This window comes from Enhydra lutris, unplaced genomic scaffold (genome assembly GCF_002288905.1).
Source record: "Enhydra lutris kenyoni isolate GAN:26980312 unplaced genomic scaffold, ASM228890v2 scaffoldscaffold36, whole genome shotgun sequence".
NCBI classification, from domain to species: Eukaryota; Metazoa; Chordata; class Mammalia; order Carnivora; family Mustelidae; genus Enhydra; species Enhydra lutris.
This window is the reverse complement of record NW_019154120.1, coordinates 14,100,987-14,120,750: the sequence shown is the minus strand read 5'-3', so window position 1 is coordinate 14,120,750 and position 19,764 is coordinate 14,100,987. Positions and strand designations below refer to the sequence as shown.

The following is a 19,764-nucleotide window of genomic DNA, read 5'->3' as shown; positions in this document are numbered from 1 at the left end:
CTACAGGTCAGAGAGCAACGTGCTTCGTTTCTTTTTCTTGGGTTGCCCTTTCCGTGGTGGAGTCTAACACTGGAGGGTAGGTTGCAGGGAGATGGAGCTAAGGCTGAAATGTCTTGCGGTGTGGCGTTGGCGCGGTGGGGGTCCAGGGCTGCCGCGTGTCAAGGCCAGTTCCCTGAGGCGTTACGGAATCGGGGTGCTACCCATCTGTCCCGTGTCCTGCCAAGAGACTTCAACGGAGAGCACGTGACTGACCTCCAGCCTCGGGCCTGGCACCAGGCAGAGTCTCTTCTCTTGGGTTTCTGTAAGCTTCAGCTCGTTCTTCGTCTTGACAGATTTTTTTTGCAATTGTCCAATTTTTCTTAAAAGCTTAAGTGCTTGAAGAAAATACCGCCCCCTCTAAGTCACTCTTCAGAATCATGGTAGTTAATGTACCCCTAGTTAGTTAACTTTTGAATATAGAATTTTTCTAAAGTGGGACAGATGCCTTATCATTACATGAAATAATTGGCAACGTTGTATGCTTCCAGAAGCTAATTGCTTCTTCTCAAACATCCTTTCGAATTTACCATTTATCTTTTCTCCTTTTTACCTTTTAAAATCGTCTATGAAAGTTACGAGCAGAAGTGTCCTTTTGACAGCGGGTGCATCCTAACAGCCTTTAACTTTTGTAGATGCTGTTTAACTGCACTTACTGTTTGCTATAATGTGGAAGAGGGAGTCTGAGGTCAGTGCTTTCAATCCTTTTTTCCCACGTAAATGGCAGCCTCTGTCCTTGCATCCAGGCCCTCTTCCCCTGCTGCTTTGAAGCTGCGTCTGGCAGCCGTCTGCTTCTCACTGCGGGGCTGGAAGCGCCACGCAGGCAGGCTTCGCGGCTTCCTACACTGCTGTATCCACAGAGCCTACAGCAGGACCAAGGACAGGGTTGGGGTTTGAATATTTGTTGATTGAATGAATGAGGGATGGCTGAGAAGAGTTACGAAAACTAAATGATAACGATGGTTCTCCATTAGGCCTCAGTGTTTTGAATTTTTTTTTTCTTAAGATTTTATTTGAGAGAGAGAGAGGCAGGGATAGTGACAGAGCATGTACAGGGAGGAGAGGGAGACACACAGACTCCCCGCTGAATGGGGAGCCTGATGTGGGGCTTGATCCCAGAACCCCAGGATCATGACCTGAACTGAAGGCAGTCGCTTAACTGACTGAGTCATCCAGGCGCCCCAGGCCTCAAAGTTTTTAAAGAGAAGCTTGTGCTAGTGAGGAGAAATGCTTCCCAACGCTCTACGCTGGTGCGAGGCTGAGCTGGGGCCCGGGGGTGGGGGCTGGGCCTGGAACGCAGACCGAGAGGTGAGGAAATTCAGAAGTGACTAGAATAGAAGAGACATGATTTAAAGCTGTATTTTTAGCAAATGTGCCTTCCTCCAGGACTGGAAATAGTCCTTGGAAATTGAAGATAAAAACCACTTGAAAATAAAGCATTTTGCAAATACTGATGACTGCACATCCGTGCTCTGGCCCATCACGTGCGCCGTCAGTGACCAGGCGGAAACGTGTGTGCTCGTGCCTTCCGGCGCTGGAAGGGCCAGCAGTGATTCCGTGGTGGAAACAGACTGCACCGAGGCTGGTTCGCTTTGCTGTGTACAGATATTCTGGAAATTCATGCATAAAATGGGTACTACGGCATCTGTATTAAAATAATGTAAATACTGAAATAGTCCTTTCTCTGGAAAATGTGTAGATTCGGGAGCTGTTTCTTCCCGATAGTGACCAGAGGCCTCGCTCTGCGCAGGGGTGTGAAGATGCCGGCAGGCCCTTCCGCCGTACCACCTGGTAAAAGAACCAGGAAGAGCTTCATTCTGACAAAACATCTTGATTCCATAGTCTCACTGCCTAAAATTAGTGATACTTTATGCTGTCTTTGTTAACTTTTCTGTTCCTGAATTGTTGACTCAAAACGCGGATTTGATGAGAGCGTCCTTGCTTCGGCTTCTCCGGTGAGAGAGCAGCATGTGAGCTGACAGTTTGTCCCATTGTTCTCTTCCCACAGCTCCTCGGGGACTGTGTTAATGCTTCTGCTCCTCGTTTTAGTGAAAAGTGCCAGGAATTCAGGAGTTCGTTGTAAAGACTCGTTATCAGAGGTTAAGTTTAAAAGTTGGAATTCTTGAAAGACTTGGGAAGTTAGTTTTATAAATGATTGCTTCATTAGGAATTTTAAAAAGTGAGCTACTTAATAAACAAAATGACTTAAAATTTTGTTTTTAAATAAAACCTTTCTTGGCCAAGTCATGATTTTCTGTACGTGTGGCTGCTGGTATATCGCTCTGCGGGCACCACCGGCACGTGGCGGGGAGGGTTACTCACCCTTCAGTTAGTGCGTGAGCAAGACAGAGAGTTTTCGCCCCACCTCTCACGCCCAGTTCTTTATCTGGTGTGTCGGCCTGTCAGTCTGGCATTGCCTGAGATTCGGATGCGGAGCAGGAGGCGCGAGGGTGGGAACTGTAAAGGCCGGGGTAACACTTCTCAGAATCCTGCTTGAGGATTAAAATAATCATGGCCACGCTAGACAAAATGTAGTTCCATGTCACTGAAGCGCTTCCGTGTGGATGGTCACTTCCATGTGGCACGTGGCACCTGGAACGTGAGCGGTTTGCGGGCACGTCCCAGGAGCGTGCTGAAGGCTGCGGGGTTGTTCTGCCCTGTTCCAGAGCCCTGAGGTATGCCCAGAAGGCAGAAGACCGTTTCCTAGTGGTAAAATCAATGCTGCTTCAGTACGGGGCCTGTGCCCTGAAGATTTGGAGAAGGAACTGTTTTGGGACGATGACTGAGCAAGAGACATTTATCTTGCTTTTATGCCTCTGGTTTGTAACCTACTTAGCGGTAAGTGAAAAGCTTAACATTGGCCTTGCTGTTTTTCTTTTCTAGCTCCCAAAGGAAGTGTCTTCAGAGACTTTTGACAAGACCATCTTAAGAGCCCTGAATCAGGGTTCATTGAAAAGGGAAGAACGGCGACATCCTGACCTAGAGCCCATCCTAAGGTAACAGTTCACTGACGCGGTCACAGCGGTGTCACAGATGAGATAATGGGCATCGGGGGTCTTAGAATGGAGTTCAAGGGAGATCACTTTCTGTGGTGCTTCTTAAAATGGACTTTTATCTGTGTATTATTTGGGTCTAGGCTCACACTAGGAAACATCAAACTAATTACTTTGATCACTGGACTCCTCAGCTCTCTGATATCATAAATAATTGCTCCTAAAATATACCAACATACAGTGACCCTCTTGTTTTCCCCATAAAATATTTATTAAAAGAGCTCCTGGTCCAAGAGCTCAACTTTAGAGATGTTCTCTATTTTAAGTTGTCAAGTAAGTAAGATTAGGCTAATGGGTTGGAAAGTAAAAGAAATTAACGCTCTGAAGACCAGCTCTTCTGTAGGGCGGGGAAGTTACAGTGGCGACGGCTGGGACATGGCAGGTCAGGCACAGCACTGGGGTCAGCTCCCGGAGCGTGCTGCGGGCAAGTGGGGTAATGGTGGCCCAGGGGCTCTGTGCGGGTAGGATGGGTGTGGATGTGGGTAACTATGCTTATTTTGTGATGGGAAGTGGAGGGATCTCTTGCCTATTGGCTTCTATTTTTTCCTAAAGTAAGAATCTGCTTAAGAATGGCTACCCTGAGGGTGGGGACCGAATGTTGGAGAGCAGAAGGGACGTCCAGGACTTGTGTGGGGACGTGCACAATCTGATGCAGGAAACCTCATCAGCTGGCCAGGGCGTGGAGCCCATTTGAGATGGAATATCAGTAAATTATAGTGGTCTTGGGCTGTCCTGCTGTGTGGATTTTTAAAAACATCTTTCCAGCATTTCAGGTTCAAGTGCTAGGAAAGCAGATGGTTGGATAAGGACTTTCTTGGATGTGATGAAAGGACACCAGGGCAAAGGAGTTTAGGGAAGTGCGTGCAGTGTTTAAAAACGGACAGCTTGGGGCGCCTGGGTGACTCAGTGGTTAAAGCCTCTGCCTTCAGCTCAGGTCATGATCTCAGGGTCCTGGGATCGAGCCTCACATGGGGGGCTCTCTGCTCAGCAAGGACCCTGCCTCCTCCTCTCTCTCTCTGCCTGCCCCTCTGCCTACTTGTGATCTGTCTGTCAAATAAATAAAAATCTGTAAAAAACAAAAACAAAAACGGACAGCTTCCCAGTGTGAGGATAGGGGAACCGGACAGGAGCGTGAGCCGCAGTTGAAGAATCCGGCGCGGTTGGGAGTAAGCAGGTAATGAAGCCGGTCAGAGTGTGAAAGGCCCGAATTAGGGAATTCCGAGGCAGGACCGATGGTTGTGACTCTGAGAGGTTTGGGGTGTGGTTTCCGTGATTGTTTAATTGCTGCAACTTCCCCCTCTGTGAGTGTTTCCCTTTAGGAGAGAGAAATGAGGGCGGTAATGGCCGAGGAAACAAATGCCGTTTTCCTGGACACTTGCAGTTATTAATAAGTAAACTAAGGAAAAGCAGCGTTGAAACATACGGGCTTGATTCTGGGCTTGAGCGGGGCTTCCCGTCGCCATCCGATCCCCAGCTGGCATCGTTTTGTGGAGTAGCCTTGCCGAGGCCGAGAGTGGGCAGAGAGGGGTGTTGCTCAGTGCCTGGTGCTCCCCCTGTGCCGGGGAGCCAGCACTGTCAGGATGGGGCGGGCTGGGAAGAAGGGGGGATGTTCGCTCCCCGAGGGAGAGAAGCAGAAATCTGGGAAGGAGAGGGGTGTGCTCATTGAATGACAAGATCCAGGGTCGAGCAGAGACAGACACATATGAAGGAAATCCCTGGGGAAGAGGCAGCGAGGCTAAGAGCCCAGAGTGTTGGCTGATCACCCATGTGGGCTTGGAAAGTCCTGGACATCTTGAGGACCAGGAATGGGGGAGACAGCGAGTCAGGGGCCAAGCTGAGTATGACTGTGGGAGCGTGACTACAACAGAGGGCGCAGTGTCTGGAAGGCAGCTGCAGGGGACTCCCCTGACCTTTGCAGCCCTCGTGATAGGGCAGGGGAGCACCCCCACCCAGATGGGCTCGCAGGCTTCTAGTCCAAGCAGGGAGGTGCACAGCTGTTCATTGAAGACCTGGCTCTCTGGGGCGGCTCAGCGCACCCAGTGGGAGGGCTCAGAGACAGCCCAGGAGCTGCAGGGAGTGGTCCCTGAGCATCCGGGGGTGATGGTGAGGGAGAGGGGGTCGAATTCCAGGGTCCCCTGTGCTACTCAAAAGTCAGGGGGCTCATGCATCCCAGGGGATCTCATTAAGGCGCAGATTCTTAGCCCGCAGCGCGGAAGTGGGCTCGGTCCTGCGATGTACTGGGCTGTGGAGTGCTCCTGGTCCTCGCGGAACGTGCTGAGCACCCGGCCGTAGGGGGTGGGGAGCACTCAGACCGCTGCCTCCAAGGTGACTCAGGAGGGAGCTTCTCCAGCTGTGACCCTGGGAGGCAGAAGGCAGTCTGGAGCAAGAACCTGGAGGGCGGCCCAGGAGGAGATGGAGAGGAGGCCAGCTGGCAGGCTGTGGGGTGTGGAGAGCAGCAGAGTGTGCATCTTTAGGACATCTCCAGGAGGAAGTCCGCTTTCACCCTGTCCGTGCTGGCGTCGGGGTCTGTTTGTTCCCAGCCGGACGGTGCTGGCTACGAGGCCTTTACCTTGCCTGAGACCCCGCGGCTGACCAGTCGTAGACTCCCAGTCCTATTGCATACTGCTCCCGTTGAGGGGGATAAAATACAGTAAAGTCTTACTCAGTATATTTGTATACAGACTGCTCCGTATAGAGTCGCTCAGTTTGTTTCCGTAGCTTGGGGCTTTCTTAATAAATCTGACAGATGCTCAATATAGAACATTCGGGAAATTCAGAAAAGTAATGAAAAGATGACAGTTACTCAATAACTATTACTGACATTTTAAATTTTCCTTTTAGTTTTTTGTTTTGCTTGTAATATTAGGCAAGTTTTATATCTATTTTCTTTCTCACAGTATAAGGATTTTCTATTTAATTCTTCAAGATTATTTTGAATGTCTACAGAGTATGTCCCATCTGGCTGTGTAATCCTTTGACTCTTTCTTTGTTGTTGGGAAGAACAGTTTCCACCCCCCCCAATACAGCTTTGACCATTTTTATGCATAAAAAACTTTCTAGATTTATGAGTTATTACTGAAGAGAGAGTCTTTGTAATTGATTTACTGATTTAAAGAGTATGATCCTCTTTTAGGATCCCTGATAATACATATATTATTATTTTTCTTATGAAAATGTTACATAAACAGTATTTACTGTTAGTGTTTGAGTTTACTAGTTCATTACAGCTTGGCTAGATTTGAGTATCATTTAAAAAACTATTTCCTCATTTGATAGGAGAATGATTATCTCACTGGCTTAATGTTCACTTTCTTTGTTAGTGAAATTCAGTATCTTTTTCTAAGTTTAGCCATTTGTGTATTTTTTAAGATCATCTGTCCTTTACCATTTATCTTTGTGGGTCTTAGTGTTTTTAGACTTTTAACAACTTACCTTTAGTAGTATAACATTTCTCAGTGATGATTTTTTAGATGAAGATTAAAATACTATATTAGGTCTATGTGTCTATGTTTCTGTGTTTCAGTTTATCTCTTCATGAATACAAAGTCATTCCCAGGTTGTTTGTTAAATGTTAGGTGCATCTCTATAGCCATATGGGGGAAAAGTTAGGCTAGAACCATATGTCATTCCTTACATCAAAATTAACTCTAAGAGGGGGGTGGGGTTATGGACTTTGGGGAGGGTATGTGCTATGGTGAGTGCTGTGAAGTGTGTAAACCTGGCAATTCACAGACCTGTACCCCTGGGGATAAAAATACATTATATGTTTATACAAAAAAATAATAATAAAAATTTAAAAAAAAATAAAAAAAATTAGATGGCTCAGAGATTTATTTTTTTTAAAGATTTTATTTTATTTTATTTTTTTAAGGTTTTATTTTTTTATTTGACAAGAGATCACAAGTAGGCAGAGAGGCAGGCAGAGAGAGAGGGAGAGGGAAGCAGGCTCCCTGCTGAGCTGAGAGCCCAACGCGGGACTTGATCCCAGGACCCTGAGATCATGACCCAAGCCGAAGGCAGTGGCTTAACTCACTGAGCCACCCAGGTGCCCCTAAAGATTTTATTTATTTATTTGACAGACAGAGATCACAAGTAGGCAGAGGGGCAGGCAGAGAGAGGGAGAAGCAGGCTCCTTGCTGAGCAGAGAGCCCGATGCGGGGCTCGATCCCGGGACCCTGCGATGACCTACATGGCTCAGAGATTTAAATGCAAGGAAGGAAACATGAAATTTATAATAAGTGTATGAAAGATTTTTCAAAGTATCACACAATACCTAGAAACGTTTAAAAATGGAAATTCAAATACTCAAAAATGCAAATTTCTGTAAAGAAAATATAAACAAAGTGAAGACAAACCTCAAATTCAAGAAAAAATACTTGTAATAATTTCTTTTTCATTAAAAAAAAACCTCATAAAAGTCAGTTAAGATAACAAAAACTTAATAGTCCAAAGTAGGGAGAAAAATGGGAGCATATATGAACAAATAGCACAGAGAAACTGGAATTTCAGGTGTCATTTTAACATATGAAAAGCTGCTTATAACCAGAAATGTAAATTAAAAACTTGAGTTTTATTTTTTTTAGGTGGCCACTTTATTTTTCTAATTTTAAATATATTTTTTAAAGATTTTATTTATTTATTTGAAAGAGATCACAAGTAGGCAGAGAGGCAGGCAGAGAGAGGGGGGAAGCAGGCTCCCTGCTGAGCAGAGAGCCCAGTCTGGGGCTCGATCCCAGGACCCTGGGATCATGACCTGAGCCTAAGGCAGAGGCTTTAACCCACTGAGCCACCCAGGTGCCCTAACTTTTAAATATTTTTAATTTAGTTTTTTTTTTTAAACGTAAATTTCTTTGGGTGGGGAGGGGCAGAGGGAGAGGGAGAGAGAGAAATCTTTTTTTTTTTTTTAAAGATTTTATTTATTTATTTGACACAGAGAGAGAGAGATCACAAGTAGGCGGAGAAGCAGGCAGAGAGAGAGGAGGAAGCAGGCTCCCCACTGAGTAGAGAGCCGGATGCGGGGCTCGATCCCAGGACCCTGGCATCATGACCTGAGCCGAAGGCAGAGGCTTTAACCAACTGAGCCACCCAGGTACCCCGAGAGAGAGAAATCTTAAGCAGGCCTGAGATCATGACCTGAGCCAAAGTCAAGTTGGATACTTAGCTAAGTGAGCCACCCTGGTACCCCTAAATTTAGTTTAGTTTGTTTTTATTTTTTAAAGATTTTATTTATTTATTTGACAGAGAGATCACAAGTAGGCAGAGAGGCAGGCAGAGAGAGAGGGGGAAGCAGGCTCCCTGCCGAGCAGAGAGCCTGACGCAGGGCTTGATCCCAGGACCCCGAGATCATGACCCGAGCCAAGGGCAGAGGCTTAACCCACTGAGCCATCCAGGTGCCCCCCTAAATTTAGTTTTAACTGAAGTATAGTCGTCATACAACACTGTGTTAGTTTCAGGTATGTAACACAGCAGTCTGACAAGTATGTATATAATAGGATAACAGTCAGGACAACATGAGTGGTCCCCATCTGTCACTACACAAAGTTATAGTATCATTGACTATAGTCCCTGTGCTGTACTCTTCATCCCATGACTTACTTATTTTATAACTGGAAGTCTGTGCCTCTTAATTGCCTTCGCCTATTTCACCCACACCTCTACCCTCTTCCCTTGGCAACCACCAATTTTCGGTATTGGAGTATGTTTCTGTTGTTTTGTTCATTTGTTTTTTAGATTCTACATATAAGTGAAATCATATGGTGTTTGTCTTTCTCTTTCTGGCTTATTTCACTTAATGCAATACCCTCTAGGTCCATCTATGTTGTCCCAAATGGCAAGATTTCATTTTTTTTTTAGTGGCTGAGTAGTATTCCATGTTGTGTACCACACTTTCTTCCCTTGATCTTAGCCTGAAGCCAAGAATCGATCCATTCGCCTGTTGATGGGCACGTGGGTTGCTTTCGCGTCTTGGCTGTTGTGAACAAGGCTGCGCTCAGTACAGCGGTGCAGATAGCTCCTCAGATTAGCGTTTTCACGTTCTTTGCGTAAATATTCAGAGGTGGCATCTGAATTGTGCGGTATTTCTATTTTTTATATTTTGAGGCCCCTCCGTGCTGTTCTCATGGTGGCTGTACCGTTTGCATCCCCAGCAACAATGCACGAGGTTCCCTTTTCTCCACAGCCTCACTGACACTTGTTATTTCTCGTCTTTTTGATACTAGCTATTCTGACTGGCCTAGGCTGATGTTGTCAGATTTCTAGTAATTTATCATACAGGAGTATTCCCACTGACATGCAAAAATAAGTGCTGTAATTTTTGACTAGAAAAGACTAGAAACAGCTAGATGTTGATGGAGACTTGGTTAACTCACAGGATGAGTCATTTTAATGTCATGGGACATTCATTGGAATGCTCTGTGGCCTTACTGCAGAAGAACAACAGAGCGGCAGGTGCCTTCAGGAGTGCTGGGGGAGAGCCAGGTGAGAACAGTTACTAGAATGTCACCATTTTAAAGGATATGTACATGTTTGTGTGCAAAGGATATCTCTGAAAAACACAGTAATAAAGATGCTTGTGTCCAGGGAAGAAGAGGGGCTCTGGGAATAGGAATGAGACCGGCTGTTCACTTGGTAGCTTCTGAATTGGGGCCATATATGTTCTTCACTTACTTCGAAAGGCTTGAAGCTATCCCTCTCTTGAAACACCATCAATTTACATTTTCTGGGGGTGATAGTTTCTGTTATTTTTATTGTTTGTTTTGGATTTATTTTGTTTCACCAAGCGAGGCCAGGATTGAAATCTATTTTTCTTCCCAAACAATGAATTGATTCTTTCCTATAGTACTGATTTCCTACATTTCTAAGTAGATAACATTGTGTTCCTGGATTTTTCCTCTCAACAATCTCATTTTTGTTCCAGGATCACTTTTTAATTATTAGAACTTTAGAGTTTATTAGTAGCTGATCGATCTGGTTTTCGTGCTGCTGGTGCTGTTTCTGAAATACTCGTCCGTGTTCTCAGGCATCTGTTATTCAGCTTAGGTATTAGAACTTGATGCATATGACCTCTAGGAGATGTGCTAAGCAGTGGTTCAAGTCTTAGTAATCCCAGTGCCTGGGCTCTTCGTAGGACTGTCATTTTTAACAGTCCTCATCAATTCCCTCCCTGTCCCGAACGCATACGTCCTCAAGCCACTCAGAGCAAGGCCGGAGGCAGCAGCGCTTTCAGAGGACGCGCCTTAAGGGACTAGAAAAGGGGCCCTAAGTGGAGTGAGGCGTCATTCAGTCACAGGGACTGTGCTGGGAGGCCTGGCAGGGTGGGAGAGGTGGCCGGCAGGTGCTCGAGTTCCGCTGGTGTCAGGAGGGCACCTGCACAGGAGGTGGGAGGGAGCAGGAGTGGGAATAGATGACTACAGGGTTGACCTGATGTAAGTATGTTAGGAACCTAGAGGCGCAGGTGTCTTTCTGTTGGGGAACGGGGTTACGATACAGGAAGGAAGACTGCCAAAATGCACCCTGGAGCGTCTGATTGGAAGATACGGACGTGAACCTGTGATTTTGGATATATATATGGAAATAAATATGGCTGTGTGTGTACACTGTGTTCCCTGGCTCTGTTCTTTGAGAAGGTCTGGAAGCACCCACAGCCAGTTGCCGTGGAAATGCCTGGTGCCTAGAGCTTGACTTGTAACCATTCTGCTCTGCACAGAACTAGGGCTCTTCGGAGGAAGAGGTGATTATAGCGCTGGCGCAGGAGCAGTACGAGATGGGCCTGCTGGACCAGAAAGCTTGGCAGTGCTCAAGGAGTGGAGAGGCTCAGTCACGAGGCTCCAGACACCGGCTTGAAGGGGCTCCTATAGTCCTATCTGAAGCAAATCGAACATCAAAATAAGTAAAACAGTAACATCGAATAGAGGAGGAAACCACGAGTCCTTGTTGAAATAAATAATGAGTAGATTGAATGAGGATATTTTATAGTATCACAGTCCTTTCCCACACAGTAATGTTTATGATTCCTAAAAGGAGGAAGGGTGGCTTTAGAGTGGTGAAGCCTGACAGGCCCTCTCTAATCCAGGAACGGAACTTGGTGAGTGATGAGGGCGTCAATCAGAATCACCACACAATAGGCTGTAGCAAAAAAAAACAAAGCCTCGGTCCTCTAAGATTCCCGCTATGAATCTGGTCGTGAGGGCACATCAGACAAACCAAAGTTGTGACCGTTCCACAAACCACAGGGGCTGTCCTCTTAAAACTGTGAGAGCCGCGGGAGGGCCGAGGAGCTCCCATGGTAGCTGGGTGCGGCATAGGACCTGAACTGGGTCTTGGTGGTAAAAAGGACACTTCGGAGTCAGTTGGAGAAACTTTAATGGGGTCTGAGGATTAGGTCTTAATTTATCATGAAGTGTTAATGTCCCATTATTGATTGTAAAAGAATGTCTTTGTAGGAGATACTGATGTCTTGCCAGGGGTTGGGGTGTCAGAGATCAGCTGTTTATGGTTCAGAAAAGTATTTTTTACTGTATTTGCAACTTCTAAGTGTGAGATTTTTTTAGAGGGGAAAAAATATTTCCGTAAGGAGCCACTTTTAGAAATTTGGTTCCTGGCTAAGATGGCAATTAAGAAGTATGTGTCTGACTCTTTCTTATTAACAGCTTTTAGGGTTCTCCTCAGTGATGATCATGGAGGCGTGTGGGTGCGTGTGTTTTAAGATCATTTTTACTATAAAGGTGTTATTTGAGCTACTTGTGAAGAATGTAGAGGAAGGTGTGATGCAGAAAGTCCTGAATTGCCCTTTCTCCAAATTTAGTCACTAGAAATAGCCTTCCTTAAAAAAATTTTATGTAACTTTTCAGAAATTTTCTGTGCATATGCATACCCTGTATTTATGTATTTGTGCATATTTACTGTGCAAATGAAATCCTATGCACACTTTCCTACCACTTACTCTTTATTAAATATATTGGCCATGGTAGTACAACGGTACATGTAAAAAGATTGCTGCCTTTTTATTTGCCACATCATCTATTTTCAGTGGTGTCATAGTGAGTGTACTTAGTGGCCGTTCCAGTTCTAAATATTCTGAGACTACAAACAGTATTACAGTGAATATCCACATATGTTTCTTAACACATTTGGATATGTTTATCTGTGAGAGATATTTCTAGAATTGAAATTGTTTGGTCATAAGTTACACATTTTTAAATATGTAATGATTCCAAGTTACTTCTGAGGATTCTAAGGAGGTAGCAGCCCTTGATACCCTGAAAGAAAGCCTTGCATTTGGATCTCTGTAACTCAGCAGACGTAAGATATTCTCCATCTCTCATCCTTGCCAGTCTTAGAGAGGAAGACTATATCTTTTTTTTTTTAAGATTTTATTTATTTATTTGACAGAGAGATCACAAGTAGGCAGAGAGAGAGGAGGAAGCAGGCTCCCCGCTGAGCAGAGAGCCCAATGTGGGGCTTGATCCCAGGACCCTGAGATCATGACCTGAGCTGAAGGCAGAGGCTTAACCTTCACTGAGCTACCCAGGGGCCCCGAACACTGTATCTTATTTTAGTCTGTGTTTGAGTCTGTAGTTAGTCTCTATTTGCACTTTCCTGTGAATGGCTTTTTCAGTCCTTTCCACTTTTTATTGGTCTTACTGATTTATAAGTTATTTGTTGGATTAAAGAGAGGAACCCTGTTTGTTGTTCTTTCTTGACCATGTGGGCACTTTAAATTTTTCTGAGATAGGATTTATCGATCTTTTTCTCTGACGGTTTTAGGGTTTTGTATCCTGCTTGAAAAGACTGTACTCTTCAAAAACTATATTTTTAGAGTACGTTTCCCCCCCCCCAATATTTCCCTTAAAAAAATCTTTGATTTGTGTGGCTGGTTTGCGGTCCCAACACCATTAATAGGATGTGAGAAGACCTCATTCTCAGTTTGTGAATTTTGGGTTAGTATGATTATCATTCATGTCACTTAAGAAAAGGAGCGGTTGTAGAGGAAGGGGCAATTATTGTACGTGGGAAATAGAAAATGAGTTTATAGGAGCAGTAGAGATGGGGCTGGTACAAGACATGGTGCGTGAGTTCAGTTCCAGATCACTGTAAATCAGGAAGAGAGAAATATGGCACTGAAACGTACCTTTGGGGTTGGGTGGTTTCTGTCCTGTCCAAATATAATCTTGTTTTTCTTATTTAATATGTTAGTTTATGGCCAGTTTGGTTTTTATAGACAGGTATGATTACCATCTTGTGGTTCTGCATTCCTGAAACCTTGACTTTAGTGCGGAGGCCGATTTCCGGCCTATGCCTTCATCTCAGGTGCGGCTTGTCTGCGTGGCTCAGTGTTCGCACAGTGGTCCGGCACTCGGTTCGTGGATTGATGGGTAGTATCTAGGCTGTCTCTTGGGACTCAAGCCTGAATTAAAGGTGTGTCTGTCTGTCTGTCAGTGGACGGGCTGGTGTGTAAATGTAACCAGGTAATAGGTTTCACCACTGCCATTGGGTTTTAATCCCCAGCTGTAGGTAATGTGCTCAGACCTGGAAATTTAGATCAGCTCCTTGCTCGGTTTTCCTCCCATCTCTTCATTTCCCCTGTTTGTCTTCCAACTGAATATTTATTTCCACATTTGTATACCAAGAAGCAATTTTGCCTAATGTACAAGGTAATTTTGGTCCACAGGGTCATCTCTTGGTATGGTATCTAATGACTTTATAATTAATATGAATGACAGGTCAAACACCTTGGGGAGAAATTTAAGAATTTTAAATGAGCATTTAACGTGTTCAGAAGTAATGGAAGGAGGTGTGTATGTTGAGCAGGGCGAACAGTTACGTGTGCTGTGAGTGTCATAACCTTGATGAACTGGTAGTGTCTTTCCCTAGGAGGGGAGTAAAGCTGAAAGGGTTAGTAACTGGTTCAGGGAGATTCAGCTTTTAAGTGGTTGGGCTGGTGTTCAGATCCTTGAGGAAACTCTCCAGGAGACTGTCCTGTAACTATGCCCCTTGTTGCTGGGTCCGTTTGCCGAGAAGACTTCCCGCTGAAGTCTTAATTACATTAATAAAATGTGAGGAAAGCTGGTTTTCAAAGATAACGGCTCAGACTCATGGTACGAAGCACCCCGGAATGAATCATCAGTGAGTCCTGCCTAAGGATGCAGTCCTGCTCGTAACTGCCCAGACCTCCACGTGCCACAGGTTCAGGCCCCTGGCACCCTGGCGTCCTAGGCTCTTAGGTTCGGGGATTGGGGGGGGGAGTGCCCTCATGGGACAGGCAGGTGAGGAAAAGCAGCACCTGTGAAGAAGAGTGAAGGAATCGCCGTTCTACTCTGAGCCGAAAGATGGCTTTGGACCACTTGGGCAAAAGATGGACGTAACATGTGTACATATATTTTTTTCTGCCAGATTGCAACCGTACCACTAGATTACAGAAAATCAGAAATACACCCGTGTATTCGATTTTTGCAAATAGGTTTCTTTTGTCCACTTCCTCCTATGGGAAGTGCGTTAGAAAATAATACTCTTTTCCTTAGGAAAACCGTCTGTTTTTTATACCCAAAGTAAAGGGCCGCGTGCGCTGGCCTGGGCACCCAGGCTGAACCGGGCCGCGTGGCGCTAACACCGTCTCCTCCTTGCACGCAGGCAGCTCTTCTCCACGGCCTCCCGAGCTTTCCTGCAGAGCCGGCGGGTGCACAGCTTCTTCCAGGCCGGACCAGTGGACCCCCTGCACAGCCTCAGTAAGCGCCCCCCCTCGCCTGTCCCCAAGCCGGTGCCGGGGTCCCGTCGGGGCAGGGCGGCATTCGGTTGGGAACCTCTGTAGTCGTCCGTGACGCTGCGTGAAAGCTGCTGTCCCAGATCTGACCGACCCCCGGGCGGAGGCCAGCTCTGTCCCACCCGTGGGTCCCAGCCCTGGGTCCTCCCGGGCCTCGTCACCCTGGTGTGCGGGTCGTGGAGCTGCCGTGCTGCCGGGCGCCCGGTGTAGACCCTCTCAGCGCGCGGTGTAGACCCTCTCAGCGTCTTCCTTTCCTCCTGGGTCCCCTGTTCCCATAATGACCTCCTCGGCCTCCGAGGCTGGAAACCCAGGCCTCACCCTCTTCCCCTTTCCTCTCTGTGCTCGGTCACTGGCAGGCCAGGGCGCAAGGGACGGAGCAGGTCTTCCTTTCTGCCCCTCCTCCCGGGCCCGGTGTTGGCAGTGCAGCCTTCCTTTCCTGCACGCCCTGCGCCTAGCTCGCCCCTCTCGGGTTCTAGCTTCTCCCTTCACTTTAACCTGTGCCAGGATTACTGCGGGGATCAGTGGCTTAATCCCCTTCTCACAACTTCAGAAGTTTGCTTTGAAATTGGAGCCGGGCCATGAGCCTCCTTGTACCTTATTTGCTAGTCTCTCTGGCTTGGTGTCCGCCCAGTACACCTGCCATTTCCTGTCCCGGTATCTTGGCTCGTTCTGCACCTGAACTGTTAAATGTCCTTCCTTTTGGCACAGCCTGTTAAAATCACCTGTCTTAGGACCCAACTGAAATATCGCCTCCTGAAGATTTCCCCATTTTTTTTCCTTCTATTCCTGTGGGTTGGTGTGTGCCCTGATGTCTCATCCTTCATCACAGTTGGCCTTGTGCGTCATTTTATGTCATCTTTCTCAACTGCCTGTTTAAACAAATATTTTGCCAGGAACCTGGACGTGTGCTTTAGGAGAACGTGCTGACTTCCAGCACAGCCGCTCTGGCAAGTGGCTCTTCGCTTTTTTTAATCTTTTCTTCTGCTTTCAACAAAGTCATATTTTCTTGTAATCAAAGGGGAAAGAAAATGCATATTTCATCATTTTGAGGTGGAAGAAAAAGAGGTTATAAAAAGTAAAATGATTGGATATTATAACCCGGGCTAACTTGTCACAGTTTCTCTCATGGGGCACTTGTGCCTTAAATATTTTAAACAAGTAGCAAGTAGAATGAATGACTTTCGATGACAAGTTAATAAAACAAGATGAACGACCCTGTGGTTAAATTTGTGTCTGAATGGTGGCAGTAGTTGTATTTTTTTTTAAAAGGAAAATCCTAATCATCATAGCACTATACAGATTTAACAGTCGGTGCTTCCACTTGGCCTGAGTGTAAGTACTTTTAAGGAATACTCCTTAACTAGCATCTATTTAATTCTAAAAAAGCATTGAAACATGCAGTTAAACTTCACATTCAGATTTTTAGCAGGCTGCCTGGGAAAACTGGCCCAAATGAGTAGTGCTTAGTTAAATAGAAAACTCATCATGAGAGCTTTACAGTATTTAAAGTACGTGAGCAGCGCTAAAGGTATCAGATTGCTGCGAAATGAAAATGTATTAAACATACATGTTTTGGGATTGTGGAAAATCTCGTCAGGATGACCCCGTTGTTTCACCAAAGAATACATTGTTGTCAAAGTTCCTTTGCACTTCTTTTGAAAAGAATGACTGCTCTACCCTTTTTCTCTCTAGGATAGAGTGTAGTGTTCTATATTCTGACGATTGAGAAAACAAAATTGTTAAACTCCCAAGTGACTTCAGTTTTAAGTTCTGGAATCGCACTGGTCTGTATCGTAATGGAGAAGTCTTCCAGGGCTTTGAGAATGTGTTTGGTGACCGGCCCGTGTTGGCCTCTGAATCACTTGTCCCTGCTCTGTGATAGAAGAATAGAAAGTGACAGTAGATGGAGTCTGTGGAGCAGCGTGACATGGCCACACGGGATCGTGTTTTATAAAAGTAGTAGTTTACAGCACATGAGAGGTTTACAGTCCTCAGTCCCCGGTGACATTGGGAAGCACTCACTCGTGCTGCTTCTCACCTGGCACCCGAGCCTGTTTTTGTGTTCTGTCACTTGGGTTTCTTAAAGGACCCAGCTAGCAGAAATGTTCCCTTTACCACTAACTGTCCATTCTGCCCCTCTTGGGAGAAAAGGAATCCTTCTGTGTGTTTTCTTTTGTTATAGTCTTCCTAAAGATTAATGATATTGAATACTTCCTGCAGATAACTTACAGTCCTCTCTGAAGACTTCTAAAATCTTAGAACACTTAAAGGAAGACAGTTCAGAAGCTTCAAGTCAAGAAGAAGGTAAGTGTGGATTCACCGGAATAAATCATTCTGTCTGATACGGGCACAGGGAGAGGCAAATGGACCAGTAGAACAGATTAAGGAGCCAAGAAACAGACATCTGGGAACTCGGAATGTGACAGGTGGTATTATAAATAAGTGAGGAAAAAATAGACTAGTCAATAAATGATGTTGGCTGGCTTTCCGATTGAAAAAAACATCTCATTAGATGTATACTTATGTCAAGCCCAGAAACTGCAAGTGAATAACAAAATATATGTAACATAAACTTAATGTAACATGGAAATTATAAAACTGAACTTCTAAATGTTAATCATCTGGGACAAGAAGGCTTTCTTGACAAAGCAGAGCATGACTGTAGCAGAGATCTTTCTAATCTAAAATAACTGAACAGGTGACCCCCAAACCAGACAATTTGAAGACATTCAGAGGATACTCACAGTTGGAGAAAGACTCCATCCAGACACTAGAAATACTCTTTCAAAAAATCAATGAGAATGTCAGTCTGGAAATATGGGGCAAAAGATAAAGAGAGCTCATGGAAGAAATTCGAATGGCTATTAAACAGTGTTTAGCCCCACAAGCAGCCTGAAAAATGCACACTGTAAAAACAGTGAGGTATCTTTTCATGCTCATCAGATCAGCAAAGCTTTTTCGAGTGACGTTACCAGGGGTATGAAGTAATGGGAACTCTGATCTGCCGCAGATGGGATATAAATTGGTACAACTCAATTTGGACAGGAACTTGACACTGTGCAGTGAGGTTGGAAGTAATTAATTTTATGCTACTGCCCAGCGGTTCTGCTGCTGTGAAAATCGTTGTCCATGTGCCCAGGGGACATGAAGTCTTCACAGCAGCCTTGCGTGTAACAGCAAATACCTGGGTCTGACCAGGTCAGGGGCTGTAAGTCTTCATGATCACACGCACTGGAATGTTTCAGCTAGCTCACCTGTGGAGGGGGGTTCGGAGGGGATGGAGGAGGCCTTTGGTTGTTTCTGTGATACATTTTTGTTACAACATGGAGGTTAGGGGTGCTGACCCCCATGCCGCTGTAGATCCTGGGCAGGACTGACTCGCCCACAGCTGAGCTCACGGGAAGCCTTACGGAAAGTGTTTAACACATAGTTTGTATTGTAGGTGTACTGTCTACTGTGTTCTTATAATAGAGTAGGCTAGCGAGAAGAAAATGTTCAGACAATCATATGGAAGAGCAAATAGGTTTCTAGTACTGTACTTACCCATCAGAAAAAGCCTCTGTATGTAAGGGGACCCATGCTGTCCAGGAGTCAGTTGAATAGACCTGGGGCCTGGGAACGTGGCCGTTTCTTATATTAAGAGATAGGTATTTTTTGAATGTTTGAGACGCTTCATTTTTTTAACAGTTAAAATAAAAGCCTGAAACGGAAGGTCGCCGTTTCATAGTAGCACGTCACAGCGAACTTCCGTAGTTTCAGACAAAACCAGTTTGCTCTTAGGTGGCCAGGACCACATTTGAGAGGATATTTGAGGAAATTCAGTAGTTCAGTATGTCTTTTAAAAACTGCCTCTTTAGGGGCGCCTGGGTGGCTCAGTGGGTTAAGGCCTCTGCCTTCGGCTCAGGTCATGATCCAAGGGTCCTGGGATCAAGCCCCATGTCTGGCTCTCTGCTCTGCGGGGAGCCTGCTTCCCCCTCTTTCTCTGCCTGCCTCTCTGCCTACTTGTGATCTCTGTCTGTCAAATAAATAAATAAAATCTTTAAAAAAAAAAAACTGCCTCTTTAAGGAATTTTCTGTGGAAAATGCTCGGAAGTGTTCTGCACGGTGTGCCGACACTGTTACAGCCCATAAATGAGCTGCATCATCCTTTCGGATTCTTGCAGAAGCATTTGGCATAATGAGCTGTTTTTTTCCTCTACTCTAGACGTGTTACAGCACACCATAATCCACAAGAAACACACCGGGAAAAGTCCCCTCGTGAAGTACGTATCTAATTTCTAAAACGTAAATATCTTTGTGCATTTTTAATGAACTGGGTCACATTTACTTGAATTACCGACACATTTGGCTGTAAGTCTGCCATTCTACTGTTTGCTTGTTATGTGTCCCACCTTTTCTGTGTTGCCTTCTTTTTCTCTCCTTTCTGCTGTAGGGTGGCTTTTATTCTGTTTTTCTCTTGTCTTGACCTTGATTGTTCTATCCCGTTCTCAGTTCTTCTGGGGCTTACCCTAGAGATTGTATTCTGCGTCCGTAACTTACCCAGGCCTGGTGTCAACTGTGCTGGCACCGCTTACCCCGTGAGGACCTTTAATCACTGTCACTTCCCTTTCCTTCTTCCCCGTATAAACCGTAAATGTCACGTATTGTTATTCCTGTATTTTAGAGCTCGCGAAACTTTTTCACTCGTCAGTCAGAATTCCAGGGTCCTTCATTCTGGCCTGCGGGTCTTAGCATCGTCTGTGATTTCCTTCTTGCTGCAGAACACCGGAGTATTTCCTGCATCCTGTCTGCCAGTGATGCGTTCACTTTGTTTTTACTTGGAAAAAGTGTTTATTTGGTCCGTATTTTTACTGGATATAGGATCCTAGGTTGGCGGTTACTTTCTGTGAGCACTTTTAAACTCAGTTTTACTGTCTT

The 19,764-nt window shown here is 45.4% G+C and overlaps 1 protein-coding gene across 1 annotated transcript in view; it reads left to right on the top strand.

The window, feature by feature from the left end:
• Positions 1 to 19,764, top strand: part of LOC111154247 (zinc finger CCHC-type containing 2) — a 59,899-nt gene that overhangs the window by 23,386 nt on the left and 16,749 nt on the right. Inside the window, 4 exon segments of the mRNA XM_022513746.1 lie at positions 2,920 to 3,032; positions 14,718 to 14,812; positions 17,068 to 17,151; positions 19,052 to 19,109. Coding sequence (XP_022369454.1) covers positions 2,920 to 3,032; positions 14,718 to 14,812; positions 17,068 to 17,151; positions 19,052 to 19,109 — 350 coding nt within the window.